The sequence below is a fragment of the Suricata suricatta genome, chromosome 2 (genome assembly GCF_006229205.1).
Source record: "Suricata suricatta isolate VVHF042 chromosome 2, meerkat_22Aug2017_6uvM2_HiC, whole genome shotgun sequence".
Classification (NCBI taxonomy): domain Eukaryota; kingdom Metazoa; phylum Chordata; class Mammalia; order Carnivora; family Herpestidae; genus Suricata; species Suricata suricatta.
Genome location: NC_043701.1, coordinates 107,579,447 through 107,594,661, shown reverse-complemented (window position 1 = coordinate 107,594,661; position 15,215 = coordinate 107,579,447). Strand labels below are relative to the sequence as shown.

Here is a 15,215-nt window from a genome sequence, read left to right as displayed (position 1 = left end):
CTCACAACTCCAGGGCCGGTGCAGTCAAAGCACGGCCCTCGGCCAGCAGCACCAGCACCCAGGAAATTCACTGGAAATCAGAATCTCAGATCCACCTGAAACTACCCAATAGCAGGATCCCAGGTGGACATGGTGGGTGTCAGGGGCTCTGCACTAGGCAACATATGCTCTCCTCTCTGCTTTGGCTGGCTTTTCTAGCTTCATGCTGGGAACACAGCCCAAGTAGGGAGGGCTTGGGAAAAAGAAACTCCTATCTGATTGCTTCCTGAGAGCCACAGAGCTGGCTTAACTACTTCCTTCTCTGTGAAAAAGGTCTCTACTTTTGTCCTCTTCTTCCCAGCTTCCTGCCCAAGAACCTTGAGCCAGAGACATCTCCTTCACTGAATCTAGATCCTTCCCTCTCTGGCACTAATTCTGGTAAAAGCATAAAAAGGGAAGATCTGAATTCAGTCTTCTTTGATTTCTGGAAATCCCAAAGTCTGTTTTGAGAACTCCCAATGTGAGTTGTGACAGAGTCATGATCTCCTAAGTGAGGTCCGTGATGGTAAAATTTTTCTCTCCCTTTTATTGAGAAAGAATCTTTCCGTGCCCCTTCAGTGGTGTGCACAGCTTGACTAAGCTACCCAGTCAACTGCTTAGTGAGTGGGCAGCTCTGCTTAGAGCTGATTTTTTAAAAAGTGGTTTTGAAAGATTTTTTTTTTAAAGAGGCGGACCTAAGATTTATTGTAGAGACTGGGGAAGTATGTTTTAGTTGATTTCGCTGACCACGTTGTGATAATGGGCCCTGCTCTTTACTGCTATCTGGTTTGCTCAGCCTCCACAACCTTTTCATGATTCTGCAGAAGACGTGATTCTCCAGACATGTTCTGTACAAAGATTATGAGCTGAATTCGGTGTTGGCTGATGTCTGTGTTTAGCTAATCTACTTCAGTGACCTCTTGTTCCTCGACCTGGACTTTTAAACACCCACTGAGCTTGGTTCCTTCTGCGCTGTCCTCAGCAATTGGTTATGTGGTGCGAGGCCTCCCTGGAGTAGCCAGCAGTGCCTGTCGTGTCCCGAGGCGAGTGACGGTCATGTGAGGACACGTGTGTCAGCCCACTGCCAAGGCTGACTTCAGGGGAGGCCCTGTTACAGTGCGCAGGGGTGAAGGGAGCAGGGAGAAACATGGCATCTTCTCTGCCAGTGATTCTCTCCCAAGAAAGGGTGCATAAGCTCACTTCTCTTTGTTAAGAGAAAGGAGATTCCTAGTCTAGTCAGTTTTAAGAAAGGCAAACTCTTTCTCACCAACTCTGCTTGGAGTCACATGACTGTTAAATACATCATTTACTCAGTCTCTGTCCTTGTCTGTGACCAAAAGCAGACTGTTCTTTTTCTCTTGCCTTGGGGACGATCTTGGGGCCTAACGAAGTCTCTAGACCTATCTGTTTCAGTCTGCGTTTGGCTGCTCTTCAGGAGAGGTGCGTGAAGTCCCTCTTGAGCAATTTCTGGCTGACTCATGGGCCACTGGTTTAATTCAATGCTGAGACTGCCCTAGGCCTGGGCCTCAGTCCCAGACTTCAGTCTCTTTGCTCCTATGGGCCTGGTCTATGGAATTTGCTCTAAATTCCTGCCCCTAAGGGGATGTGTGAGGCTGGCCTTGTGACTCCATCTATGCCCCATCAAAGCCCCTTCCTCTGTAATCAGTGGTCTGATTTACAATTTAATCTTCCAGTCCAAATTCTGTCTGTCTGAACTATAAAAAAAGTTGGGCACCTCACACATGCATCTGTAACCTTACAGTGGCATTCATGGTAGATTCCCACAGAAAGATTCTGATCTGAGTCTAGACCTCTGTTCCCCAAACTCGTTGCTCCTTTGACCCGTGATGTTTTGAGTTATCTTGTGATTTCTAATGGCAGCTTCAAAATAGGGTTGATGATTGAAGCAGATGGTACATAGGACACCCCGGGTTTATGGGACACATGCTTGGGGAGGGGGAGGGGTGAGACGGGAAAGAAGGCAGCGGGTGAAGGTGTGAAGACCCTTCAACATTCAGTTCCCAGGGCCCACCTGGTCCCCTTGGCCAGCATTCTTGCTTTTTTTTTTTTTTTCTGAGTAGATCCGAAAAATCTACTGGGCCAGCAGGAAGTCCCTGACTCAGCCCACAGAGGGCCTCCAATTAGGGCAGCCATGAGCTCCAGCGACCGCCCTAGGATGAAGGCTCAGGGCCAACGCCAACAATGAGACGTCTAGGAAGGCTGGAGGAACCCTGCTGAATATTGGGGTGCAGAGCTTGTCAGGCTTCTTCAGGAAAGGAAGGTGACACCAGTGGACTCCACATAAGAACGTAGTGTGAACAAAGTTTAGAAACCACTCTGATTTTGAGAGCCACCCTCTTAAGCCCGGTGAATCACGCAGCAAAGAAGGAAATGCCTCAGGCCGGAGCCAGTCTCTGCAGTGCCCAGCTCCACATGGGGAAGGGAAGCTACCGGAAGCCGCGTATCACCTGGTGCCAGGGCCCCACGCTTGCTCCCCTTGGCCTGAGCAGCAGTGGTGAAACCATAGGCGGTCTCTATATGATGCTGCCTTTTGTTTCACATAAAGGTGTTCTTAGGGGGGAAGACACAAGGAAGCAGGTGCCCACCACCCCAAGGGGAGAGAATTCTGATCCTCACGTGCCCCTAACCCCAACCCCCACCCCCAGACAGCAGGCGACACCGTGACATCTCGGCTCTGGTCCCCCTGGTTCGACTCAGCAGAGCGGCCCAGAGGGGAGGTGCCTACCTGTATCTCTGCTTCACGGACTGCTTCTCCGCAGACTTGCAGACGTGCCCCACGTAGTACAACGGGAAGAAGAGAAAGTTCCAGGTGGTGGCAAACCACGTCAGGGTGAAGGGGGCGTCGAACTTGCGGAAGGTCAGCTTGGCAAGCTGCGTGGAGCCGGCCCAGGAGGAGCACACGCACAGCGCCACCGCTACTCCGCAGAAGATCTTCCGGAGCCTCGCCCGGGAGCACCTGCCGCACGGCCGGCTCGCCCTCCCGCCAGCCTCTGTTCCGGCCGGCGCCGGGGCCTCCGCCGGGCCCGGGGAGTCCCGGGGGCGCTCCTCTCCTGGAGGAAGAATACAAGGGGCTGGTTACCTGGGGTCCCTCCCAAAACCATGGCACGGGCTGGACCCCACTCGCCACCACCCAGGCCGGCCACCGCCAAGGAGGGGCTGAGGGGCGGTGGCAGCTGTCCAAAACGGAACTTAAAGACCTTTTCGCTGGGTTTGGTTTCCCTCCGGGACCTTGCCCCTCAAAGCGTGGTCGGTGGGCTAATAAACAGCATCAGTGCCCCCCCCAACCCCCGCCCCCAGCTTGTTAGAAATGGGAGACTCTCAGGCCCTGCTCCAGAAGCCCAGAATCAGAATCTGCCTTCCAACAAACCATAGGAGACTTAAATACAGATAACAAACTGAGGGTTGATGGCAGGGTAGGGCGGGTAGGGAAGGGGAGGGGAAGATGGGTGATGGGCATTGAGGAGGGCATCTGTTGGGAGGAGTACTGGGTGTTTAAACGATGAATCACAGGAATCTACCCCCAAAACCAAGTGCATACTGTATACATTGTGTATTGGCTAACTTGACAGTAAATTATATATATATAAATTAAATATATATAAAATATATAAAAACATATATGTATATAAATACATATGTAAATATATAGAAATACATAAGATATAATATATAAACATATATAAATATATAAAAATACATAATATATAAATATACATACACACACATAAATATATATAAAAATATATATAAAGAATCTGCCTTTCAACAGGTGGTCTGCATGCACCTCAGGGTTTGGGAAACATGCCTCCTGCACACACACAGAGGTAGAAATATTTTCACTCTGGTCTGTGTCTGTGCACGCGTCCTGCCGTGCCCTGGGGTACCTGCATACCTGGGGCGGGGGAATCCTGGCAGAGAAGGGCATACTCCCCGACCTCTAAAAGCTCCCAGTCCACGGAGACCAGCTCCTTCTGCCCGTTAAACGCCCAAATGCTGAGATGCTCATCTTATTCTGCGTGCATAGCAAAAATAGACTTTTCCCCTCTTCTCTCTTTATGTGCCTTGTCTTCCTGCTAGTGGCTTCCAGTCCCGCTCCGAAGTGTTACTTAAAAACCACAGCCTCTGGCAGCGGTGGCCGTGGAAGGCCTCAGACACTCTGCTCGAAGCCACGTGACTTCTGGGAGCCAGCCTGCAGCCTCAGGCCTGACTCTGGGGGCAGAGTCGTTCCCACAGACTGTGAGGAGGTAGAGGAAAAAAAGACGTTATTTTCCACTGTTTGGTTTTCATTCATGATTGTGTGCGTGCCAGTCAGCTGGAAATTTAAACAGAGCTGTAATGTGCTTAGGGTGTCACCATGGACAGATGCAAATTCCCAGTGCACTTGCCTTTCGGCCGGCCAGCCTGGCACTTAGCTGGATAGGGGTGCCCAGTGCCGGCAGGCTGCCTCTGCTCCAGGGGTACAGAAGACAGTACAGAATCTCCTGGGACCAAACGTACTCTCTGTATTTTGTTTAAACACAGTGGTGATTCAAATGCCTTTCATGACGGTGAACTGAGCTTTGTGGCTCAGAATCATTTGTGTAAAACAGAATCATTGCACGAGGCAAGAATCTTGCTGAACGTGGCCTATTAGACAGGTGTTGGCTAATCCTGTTATGAATTGTCAGTCCTGGCTGTGTCTGTTTTAGCCAAAGGTCTCATGTGGCTACTCACGTGAGAGATCACGTCCTTTACTAGCTCAACTCCTGCTCACCACCATCTGTATTGTGCTTCCTCACCTGCTTTATTAGCATTTAATTTCCCTCTTCTTCTTACTTTTCCTGAGAGTATATATGCTAATGAGAAAGCCTGCGGAAAATCAAATGCTTAATCACCCTCTGAGTTTCCAGCAAGCGGTGCATCTCTGTCATGGGCTGGAGGGCAGGGAGAAGCATAGAAGGGTGAAAGCAAGCAGGTTCCCATCCTGTGGATCCTGTCCTCCCACCAGTATGTCTTGACTTTGCTCCCAGCGAATCCCTGCAACTTCAGGGAAACTTAATTTCAGATAGAAGTGTGTATATTTCAATTTTATATACCGATTACCTGACGTGCAGGGCCGACCCTGGAAGCTTTCATTAATGGAGATGCTTTCCAAGCAGTGTTGGGAGTGATTTCTCAGCCATTACTACTACTATCAAAAACTCACAGGGGCGCCTGGGTGGCTCAGTTGGTTAAGTATCCAGCTTCAGCTCAGGTCATGATCTCATGGTTCGTGGGTTTGAGCCCCGCGTCAGGCTCTGTGCTGACAGTTAGCTCAGAGCCTGGAGCCTGTCTTCGAATTCTGTGTCTCCCTCTCTCTCTGACCCTCCCCTGCTCACACTGTTTCTCTCTGTCTCTCAAAAATAAATTAAAAAAACATTAAAAATTAAAAAAAAAACTCACAGAAAAGACAACTATGGAGATGAAAGAAACAGTCCATGGATATATAAAACGTGGTTTCATATGACTAACTTCCTATTGAAGATGAGCTCTGGAGGAGACGGAGTAAATTCAGGCTTGCAGCTTGGCATTTTTTTTTAATGGAGTCCTTTGTGGTGAATACAGTTTTAAAACGTAAAGAATTAGGGGTGCCTGGGTGGCTTGGTTGGTTGAGCATCTGACTCCAGTTCTCTCAGGTCATGATCTTTCAGTTCGTGAGTTCGAGGCCCACATTGGGCTCTCTGCTGTCAGTGCAGAGCCTGCTTTGGATTCTCTGTCTCTTCTCTCTGTCCCTGCCCCCTCCACTCTCTCAAAAATAAGTAAACATTAAAAAAAAACCTTAAAGAATGAAGTGATGACAGATGCTATGTGCTGTTCTGATGAAAGAGAAAGTCACTAAATCATGTAATGCTGTGTTAAAATGCTCCCAAAGATTTGGAATAAAGAGGTAATACTCTGTTTTATAAAGTTTATTTAATGCTTATTTGCTTTTGGGAGAGAGAGAGAGAGAGAGACAGAGAGACAGAGCTCAAACTGGGCAAGGGAGAGGAGAGAGAAGAAGACCTAGAATCCAAAGCAGGCTCTAGGCTCTGAGCTGTCAGCACAGAGCCCGATGTGGGGCTGGAACCCACAAACCATGAGATCATGACCTGAGCCGAAGTCAGATGCTAAACCAACTGAGCCGTCCAGGTGCCTCATGAGAAGTTATACCTTGGTAAGCCTTTTGCATCATTTAACCAATGGAATATTGGTTAATATTGGTTGGTTAATATCACAACCTGGTAAAGCATGTGACTCTTGATCTCAGGGTAGTGAGTTTGACCCCAAATTAGGTGTAGAGATTACTTAAAATAAAATAAAATCTAAAAAAATAGACATGCAACATAGACATTCAAAACTAAAATCTACACCATTCTTTAAAAATAAGATAGAACAATGTGTCCCAACGTTAATAGGCATTATAAGAAAAAAAGGATTCCATAATCAGAAAAGTTTGGAGAATAGTAGGTAGATAGATCAGAGCCAGGTTCCTTTGCTTAAGGAATATTCAGAGCTGATGGACATTGTGAATTTCCACAGCTACAGTGTGTATTTCATATATGATTTACATGTAAGTCTTGTGGTAGGAACAGTGTCCCTTGGAACACACTTTGGGAAACACTGGAATAGCCCCACAAGGAGTCCTAGGCATCCAAGCCAAATTCATTGCCAACTTTACATTTCTCTGTACTGAGCTTCTTATGCTAATAATAATGACTTATCAATTTCATTACCTCATTCATTCCTAATACTCGATCTACCTCCCAGATGCTAAAAATGTTCTTTACAAATAGTTTACAAAATTGCTGAAGAGCATACATAATAAGGACTACAGACCAATCTTGGTACCTGGAGATAACACCATGGAGATTTTGCTACATTCTCCCTGGTCTTTTGTGTCTTTGTAACACACACACACACACACACACACACACACACACACACACACACAGCAAAACTGGGATCATATTGTATTTCTTCCAGTATTCATTTAACCAAATGCTTAATAGAATGGACTTCATAAGTTTCAAAGGGCTACATACAGTATGACATATCGTAGGGACATCTAAGCGGACTAGGGAGCTGTCAGGAAGCATCTGCCCTGTGCTGAGAACTCCAGGCAGTCAATAAAATAAATATAAAGCGTGATTACTGTTTTCAAGAACTTACAGTCTGTCTGGGAGTGACAAACCACACCTATGAAAGAATTACAGAACAATCGTGTGTGAAACAGAGAGATTGTGACTGCAGTGGGAATTCTGAACAGAGCACGACCAGCGTGGGCTGTGATACCAGTGAAAAGAAACCAGATGAAGCAGATGCCTGGCCTGGATGAGAGAGAGAAAGGCTCTGAGAAAAATGTGGAGCCAAGTTCAGGGTCAGGAATACACATGGTGTGCCGAGGACAGTGAGGAAGGCAGTGGGATCTGAAATCTATTGCCACCTTGCCCCACTTTGATACTCAATCTTTTTTTTTTTTTAATTCAAGTTAGTTAACACACAGTGTTCTTGCCTCAGTCAGACATTCAGCCAGGGTGGCCGAAAGGACAAGAGAAAGTTCAGATATTAGTCCTACTTTATTTAGGAACTATATGCCCCAGCATCTATAACAAGTAGATAGAATTAGTTAAGGAGTAAATAGGGAGTGACATACTAAACTTGGTTTGCAGGTGCAATGGTTCTTCACTATTTGCTTTTTAAAAAATTGTTATGTTTATTTTTGAAAGAGAGAGAGAGCGCGCAAGGGAGACACAGAATCCAAAGCAGGCTCCACGCTCTGAGCGGTCAGCACAGAACCCAATGCTGGGTTCGAACTCACAAACTGCAAGACCATGACCTGAGCTGAAGTCAGATGCTTAACCAACTGAGCCACCCAGGCATCCCTGGTTCTCTGCTATCTGAAAGACAGCAAATGCACCCCATGTCAGGTACCATTCTCGAGCCATTTTAAATGCACTGTCCGACGTATGCTCAGACTTCAGAGAGGAGGAATGACAACAAAAGGTGCAGTATCCCTTCTTTCAAAGCCTCTCAAATCTTCAAGTGCAGGAAACTTTTGCTGACTTTCCCTCGCACCCTAAATTGCAAGTCAAGTGACTTCTCTGCCTTTGATTTCGCTCCTTTGGTAGAACAGCTGAAAGAGGACGTGCAGATCATCTCCAAGAAATCACTGTGGAATGAGCCTTGCACCTTTTCCCATCCCGGCTCCTCTGACCATTACTGGGTGACGAGGAAGGAACGTTATTTATGTCACCTTCACTCTCCCAACACCCCCTCCCGCCGACGACTAACTACCTTTCTATTTATGATCCTGTACCTTCCATCCTAACCTCACACTTTAGCCCACAGTTTTGGGGGCTATGCAAAGTGGACCATGTGCTCTGGCCCCGTGGTCGTGCTGCCACAGGCCGTCGTTATGGACTCAGGTGTCTCACTGTGGTTATGCCACTTAATTCACTCAAAAGTGCTGGGGCACAGGAGGGTTCTTCCCTGTGTCGGAGGCGTGTTCTCTTAGACACAGTGTGTAGTCCATGGTGACCTGTAGAGAGGTCACCACATCCATGCATGGACTTCTACCCAGAGCTCTGTCCCGCAGTCAGGCCATTTATAGACACCACACTCTCTCTCCCTGGGTGCACATGGACGAAAGGCCATGGTGAGGACACAGTGAGAGGGTGGCCATCTACAAGAGGCCCTCATCAGGAACTAGGCTTGCTAACACCCTGATCTTGGACTTCCTGCCTCCAGAACCAAGGACACCGCTGTCCGCTGTCTGAGTCGACTAGTCCACAGTGTTTAATTATAGCAGCCTGAGCGCAGTAACCTGAGGATGCCACAGCGCTGTGTGCCGTGTTGGGGCGGGGGGTGGGAGGTGGTGGTGAACACGGACTGTGAACGCCACTGTGCACGATGTGGGGCCAAGCTGCAGAGGACACGGTACTTATTTGGATAACCTTTTAGGAGAAGAAATAACCGCACCGGTCACTCGATTAGGAATCTGAGATACCATCTCACACGCATGCACCTCTGTGACTTGCTCAGGCTTTTGTTGGAAAGTGAGTCCCGGAGGCTCCCTGAGGCAATCTGCAGAGAGAATCCATGGCAGCTGCAAAGTTGTTTTTAAAAATCCAACCAGGGGCCTGGGTGGCTCAGATGGTGAAGAGTTTGACTTCAGCTCAGGTCATGATCTCATGCTTTGTGAATTCAAGCCCTGCGTCGGGCTCCTTGCTGTGGGCACGCTGCCTACTTCAGGTCCTCTGTCTCCCTCTCTCTCTGCCCCTACCCCACTCCCACTCTCACTTGCCCTCAAAAATAAACAAACATTAAAAAATATAAAAACCCAAATTATTTCCCGGGTGTGGATACAGAATTGGGGGGTGAATAAAGGCTGTGTTTTGGTGGGGAAGCGGTGGACTGGGGAGGTGGGAGGCTTCTCTAGGATTCCCCTGAAGCCCTATCCTGTGGCAGTTAGAGAGTGAGGCTGGATCAGGCCTACATCCGGAGGGTTACCCCTGCCACTGCCACTCCAGACACCTCAGACATCCACACTGGCATGTGCACCCTGCTCCGCATTTCCTCAGAGGGCCCCAATGGCACTCAGGCTTTAAGACAGTCTTGGCACATACACAGAACTCAGGTGGAGAAAGCGACTGGCCACAGATAAGCTTAAATGCAGCCACTGGAGGGGCGCCTGGGTGACTCAGTCGGTTAAGCATCTGACTGCAGCTCAGGTCACGATCTCATGGTTCGTGAGTTTGAGCCCCGCAACAGGCTCTGTGCTGTCAGCACAGAGCCCCGAGCCTGCTTTGGAGTCTGTGTTTCCTTCTCTGTCTGCTCCTCTCCCACTCACGCTCTGACTCTCTCTCAAAAACATTAAAAAAAAAAAAAAAAAAAAAGGTCATTAAAGGCAGCCATTGGAGCCCCGGGGAGCAAGGCCTGCCTTCCAGCCAGCTTGCGGGTGTCCAGCTCATTCCTCGGGAATCCCACCGTCTGTACGGCCCCAGGCACAAGGCGCCTCTGCACCCACAGCAGGTGCTCCCCACATGCACCCTGGTGATATTGTGGGGCCGCCAGTGACCTGCACACGCACACAGGCCAGCACGCACCCTCGCCCCGTCGCTGAGGTTTTCCCTCGTCAGAGGACCACTTTGACTCTTGACTCGTGCGTGGACCGGTGTTCAGGCTGGCGGGGCTCGCGGGGACAGCCAGGGTTTCCCAAGAGGGTAGACTGCATGCAGGGATGGTCCCTCCGGGCAGAATCCAGCTCCTCTGAAGGCGTGCGCCCGGGAGGGGAGCAGGACAGCAGTGCCATACTTTAGCGGATGCCATGGGCTCAGATTCAATTTATCTTGAAGAAGAACAAAGCACAGTTTTCTGAAACAGACCACCAAGTTCTCAGCAAGGTCGTGCACGGGCAGGACTGAATGCATCCCAACCGGACATGGGGTCAGCCTTAAGGTGCTTAAGGTGTGAGGCTCTCCCTCCTAATCTTCTCTCCCACCTTTTGCACCAACTGAGGGGGTGTGGCTCGGCCCATCCCCGAGCCAGGAGCCTTTTCTACAAGGACACCCAGGCCTGCCTCTAACAAGGCCTGGAAGTCACAGCTTCTCTCTGAGGTCTTCCTGTACCTTTTTTTTTTTGCACGCCCATCCCCTGGGGGTGATGTCTGGGGCCAGCAGGTCCCCGCCACTGAAGATTCAAGGCCAAGCTGTACTCCCACTGCTGGTCTTTCCTCCCCATGTTCAAATACCAAACCCAGTCCTGAGAGTGCATACCTCATGGATGGACACACACATGCACATAGGCTGAATTTCTTATTTCTGCCGGGTTTCATCTCCTCAGGGGTCTGCTCTCTTGAGTAGAGCTAGAGAAGGGTTTTAATCAGATAAACCCATCTCTGCTAATGAAGAAGCTACTTCATAGATTCAGAGAATGTTTCTTTTGAAGAGAGCCGAGAGAACTATTCTAATCCCCCCTCACTTCAGAGAAAAGGCAGCACTCCAAGAGGGGAGGTGACATGTCCAGTATATATATATATTTAAAAATTTTTTTAAACACTTTTTCATTTTTGAGAGACAGAGTATGAGCAGAGAGACAGGGAGACACAGAATTCGAAGCAGGCTCCAGGCCTGCTCGATCACGACCTGAGCTGAAGCCGGATGCTCAACCAACTGAGCCATCCAGGTGCCCCACATCCAGTATATTAATCAGCAAGTGAGGGGAGCAGAAAGGAAATGTCAGCATCCTGACCCTCACCCACTGCTCGTCCCCACGCATGCTTTCCCAAGTCACACGATGTCTTAACCAGTGAGAATGCATCACTCGCCAAAAAGGCTTTTAAGAATTACATCTCATCTTGGCTCTTCCAACGCAGTTATTCTGAACTCTCTCCCACCTCTGCAGCCTTCAGTCCCCATCCATGAGTTTCGGCAGATGATTCCACGTCCTACGTTGCAAAGAAGTCTGGGGTCACCAGTTCAGGTCCTTAGCTTCTCTCCCCTGCACATCCACATTTCTCTGTTTCTTAGCCCATCATCTCTTCCTCTTCTCTTGTTCAAGGCCTCCTTCTCCCTTCTTGTGCTTCCCTCCCGTGCCCCCTGCTGCACCCCTGACCCTGGCCACTGTTGCATCAAGCACCTTTCTCTGGTGCTGAAACCAGCCTCCATCCTCTAGTCTACAGCAACGCTCTGCCTTCTCAAAACTCTCTCCTGCCTCTGAAGGTGGAGAATTGCTCTCACAGCCAGGGGTGCCCAGATGGCTCAGTCAGTTAAGTGTCCGACTCTTGATTTTTTGGCTCAGGTCATGATCTCTCAGTTCATGGGCTCGGCCGAGCCTCAGGTAGAGCTCTGCGCTGAGAGCATGGAGCCTGCTTGGGATGTTCTGTCCCCCTCTCCCTCTGCCCTTCCCCCATGCTTGCTCTCTCTCTCTCTCTCTCTCTCTCTCTCAAAAATAATAAGTAAACAAACTTTAAAGAACTGCCAGACACATTAACCAAGTATCCCCACACCCTTTGTTCCTCTGCCTCCCCCACACTCACCCCTGGTAATGTGGCTTACAGATCAGCACCCCCACTTGAAATCGTTTCTGCAAAACCACCCTCCTTGGCTGCACAGTAAGAGCCTGGATTGTTGGGAATTTGTTCTGTGAGCATTCTGCAAGACGAGCAAACATTTCCAATACATTTTCACTGGACACACGAGCGATGTCTTGCAATCCAGGTAATGTGATGCCGGATGTCATCACGTGATCACAACGGAGCTAATGGTTCTTGAAATTTGCCTTGAGAGACGAGTGCTTTGAATTACAAGCATGTTTCCAGAAGGAACTACACTCGCAAACCAAGGTTTTACTGTACTTGATACCACATCACACTTGTTCCTTCTTGGTTTTCCTCCTGTGGTTTCTATAATGCCCTAGGACGTGGGTCATCCTCTGGTTCAGCCCGTGGGGACGTCTCTCCTTGTCTCCCAGGTGCATGTGGCTGTCAGGACTCTGCGCCTGCCCATTCCCTCCCCCAGAGCCATCTGTCACCTCATCAGCCACTCAGCCTTCACCACCCCTTCCTCCACCTCCCGGCCTGCTCACACCCGCATGTGAAGTCACGGCCAAGGCTTCTGACTCGGCCCTATCTAATTCAGACTCTTGCCCTCCTTCACGATGTGCCTCCCCTCCTCCCCTTGCTGTTGCCGCTAGTGATCATGGCAGTTCCCAGAGTTAACCTTCAGGGCTGTCTTTGATGGCTCCCTTTCCAGCCCTCCAATAGAAACTGTCTGTGATACCCTTTGGTATTGTTGACTCTATCCTACTTTCTTCCTTAAAAAACATTTATTGTGACGGATGAAATAGACTGCATGACCCATTTGGAATGCCACAGCTACGGAAGACTGTCCAATTTTCTCAGACTTCAATGGCGTCTTTATGCCCTTCTTTGGCTTCCCCTTCCTACCTGCTTCAATTTACTCTCCTGAACCCAGAATTCCAAACCTTGGCCCCTTCCCTCCCCCACTACTTCTTCAGATAACGTGAACTCTGGTCCCAGGAGAGGGCACACAGGTCACCACCTTTCCTAGCCCTGCGCCTCTGTCTGTGGGCTGCCTCTACCCAGATCTCCTGTCCTTGACAGCATAGGGAACAGAAACAACGCCTACCATGCTGCCCTGATCATGCTAAAGTCCAGTTCCAAAGAAGGTATAGTCATCACCTGCATTTTGGAGATGAGGAGGATCCTGAGGCCACATCCAGGCTCAGCAAGAAAGTATGTCCTTAGATTATGTCATTTCAGCAAAGCAGGGGGGACTGGTGGCCAGAGATCTATATAGTGGCCATCTGTGTCCCAGCCAGAAGTGCACTCGCCCTCAGCCGAAACACGTCATTTATGTTATAATCCTTTCTTTTTTTTTAAATGTTTTTTTATTTATTTTTGAGAGAGAGAGAGACAGTGTGAGCAGGAGAGGGTCAGAGAGAGAGGGAGACACAGAGTCTAAAGACAGGCTCCAGGCTCTGAGCTAGCTGTCAGCACAGAGCCTGACGCGGGGCTCACACCCACAAACCGTGAGATCATGACCTGAGCCCAAGCCAGACACTTAACCAACTGAGCCACCCAGGCACCCCTGCTATAATCCTTTCATGGAGTTAAAACAAACAAACAAACAAAAAATAGATTCCAACATGGAATTTGTGACAGTTCTCCCTTGTTTGGTAGCTCTGTGTGATTTACCCCTCCGAGCGTCCTCAAGCAATATTTAGTTCATTCTCTTGCCCGAATTAGGTACCATGTTTGTTCAATCTACAAGTGACAAGAGACTTCTGTTACTGAAGTTTCAGGTCCAGGACAACCCAATGTGGGAAACATTTTTGGGTACAGGAACCCTTTGGCAGTGTATTTTTCAAGACTCCTGTAAGATTGGGTCACCTGGGCTGGGGCTCCACTCACATGATAATGGGGCATCCCTTGGATGACAGTCCTACCCCATTAATAGAGACCGAGTAGCCACACCTACACTGGATGTGGCTGAGACTGGCTGAGAGCCCCAGAGCAGAGATACTAAGAATATCAACAACAATTGGCCCCGAGAGTCCCAGGGACAGTCCAGTCCTCTATGCCATATTGTTGTGGGAGCTCCAGAGAGCAAACATTTACTGAGCCCTTACAAAGGGCCGGGAGCAGCTGTAATTCCCACTGCCCGTCAAATGAAATGCAGTAGTACAAAGGTTCTGTAACATTCTGGAGCCAGTGAAGAGAAGGATATGCAGCCTGACACCCTAGCTTTCAAACCACGTGACCCTGCATGAACGGTTTCCCCGAACCTCAGTTTCCCTGTCTACCAACTGGGGGTAACAACGCTTATCCTTCTTTTGGGAGAAATAGCAGGAAGGTAGCAATCTCCCCAGACAAAGTGCCTGCAACGTGGTAGGTTCATTAGCAAAAACAATTGTCCTCAATGTTCAGAGGGACTGTCCCTCTTATTTTCATATAAGAAAACAGATTCACACTGAGCTTGAATCATTTGCCAAAGTTACTTGGTTCAGTGTGAGGTGGGCACTAAACCCGGTCCATCTAGTTCCAAAGCCCTCACTCTTTCCAGAATACTACATCCTGTTGGCCTCTTGGGGAAACCTGTTGTATTGTTCTCAACTACCACTTCCTACTGAATTTACTTGTATTGGACGTGAATTAGCTGGTTGTGAATATAGACGATCCAAATAAATACTCCCCTACTAGAGATGTGCCGCTGATCAACGCTCAGGGTCTGCGTCCGATGGGAAAGTGAGGAAAAGGATACAGGAACAAGATATGCTGTCACATGGGACAGATGCCATCAACCTGGCTGGAAACCACTTTTCCAGCCTCAACCCCTCTCTGGGGCCCAGATGCTCTCCCCTTCTCTTGCTTCCTGGCCAAGCCTGTGCACACACCATTCCTTCTGCCTGAAACAGCCTTCCCTGCCTTCTGTGCCTGACAAGTTTTCTCACTTCAGTTACAACACCTCTACCTCAGACAGGCCTCCCCCTCCGACAGGCCTCCTCCTCGGACAGGCCTCCCCCTCAGACAGGCCTCCTCCTCGGACAGGCCTCCCCCTCAGACAGGCCTCCTCCTCGGACAGGCCTCCCCCTCAGAGAGGCCTCCCCCTCAGAGAGGCCTCCCCCTCAGACAGGCCTCCTCCTCGGACAGGCCTCCC

The 15,215-nt window shown here is 49.2% G+C and overlaps 1 protein-coding gene across 2 annotated transcripts in view; it reads right to left on the bottom strand.

Moving 5' to 3' along the window:
• Positions 1-15,215, bottom strand: part of SLC35F3 (solute carrier family 35 member F3) — a 388,602-nt gene that overhangs the window by 101,887 nt on the left and 271,500 nt on the right. For both annotated transcript variants that reach the window (XM_029931375.1, XM_029931377.1), the window contains exon 2: positions 2,765-3,089. In XM_029931375.1, the coding sequence (XP_029787235.1) occupies positions 2,765-3,089 (325 nt within the window). The remainder of the gene's footprint in view (positions 1-2,764; positions 3,090-15,215) is intronic.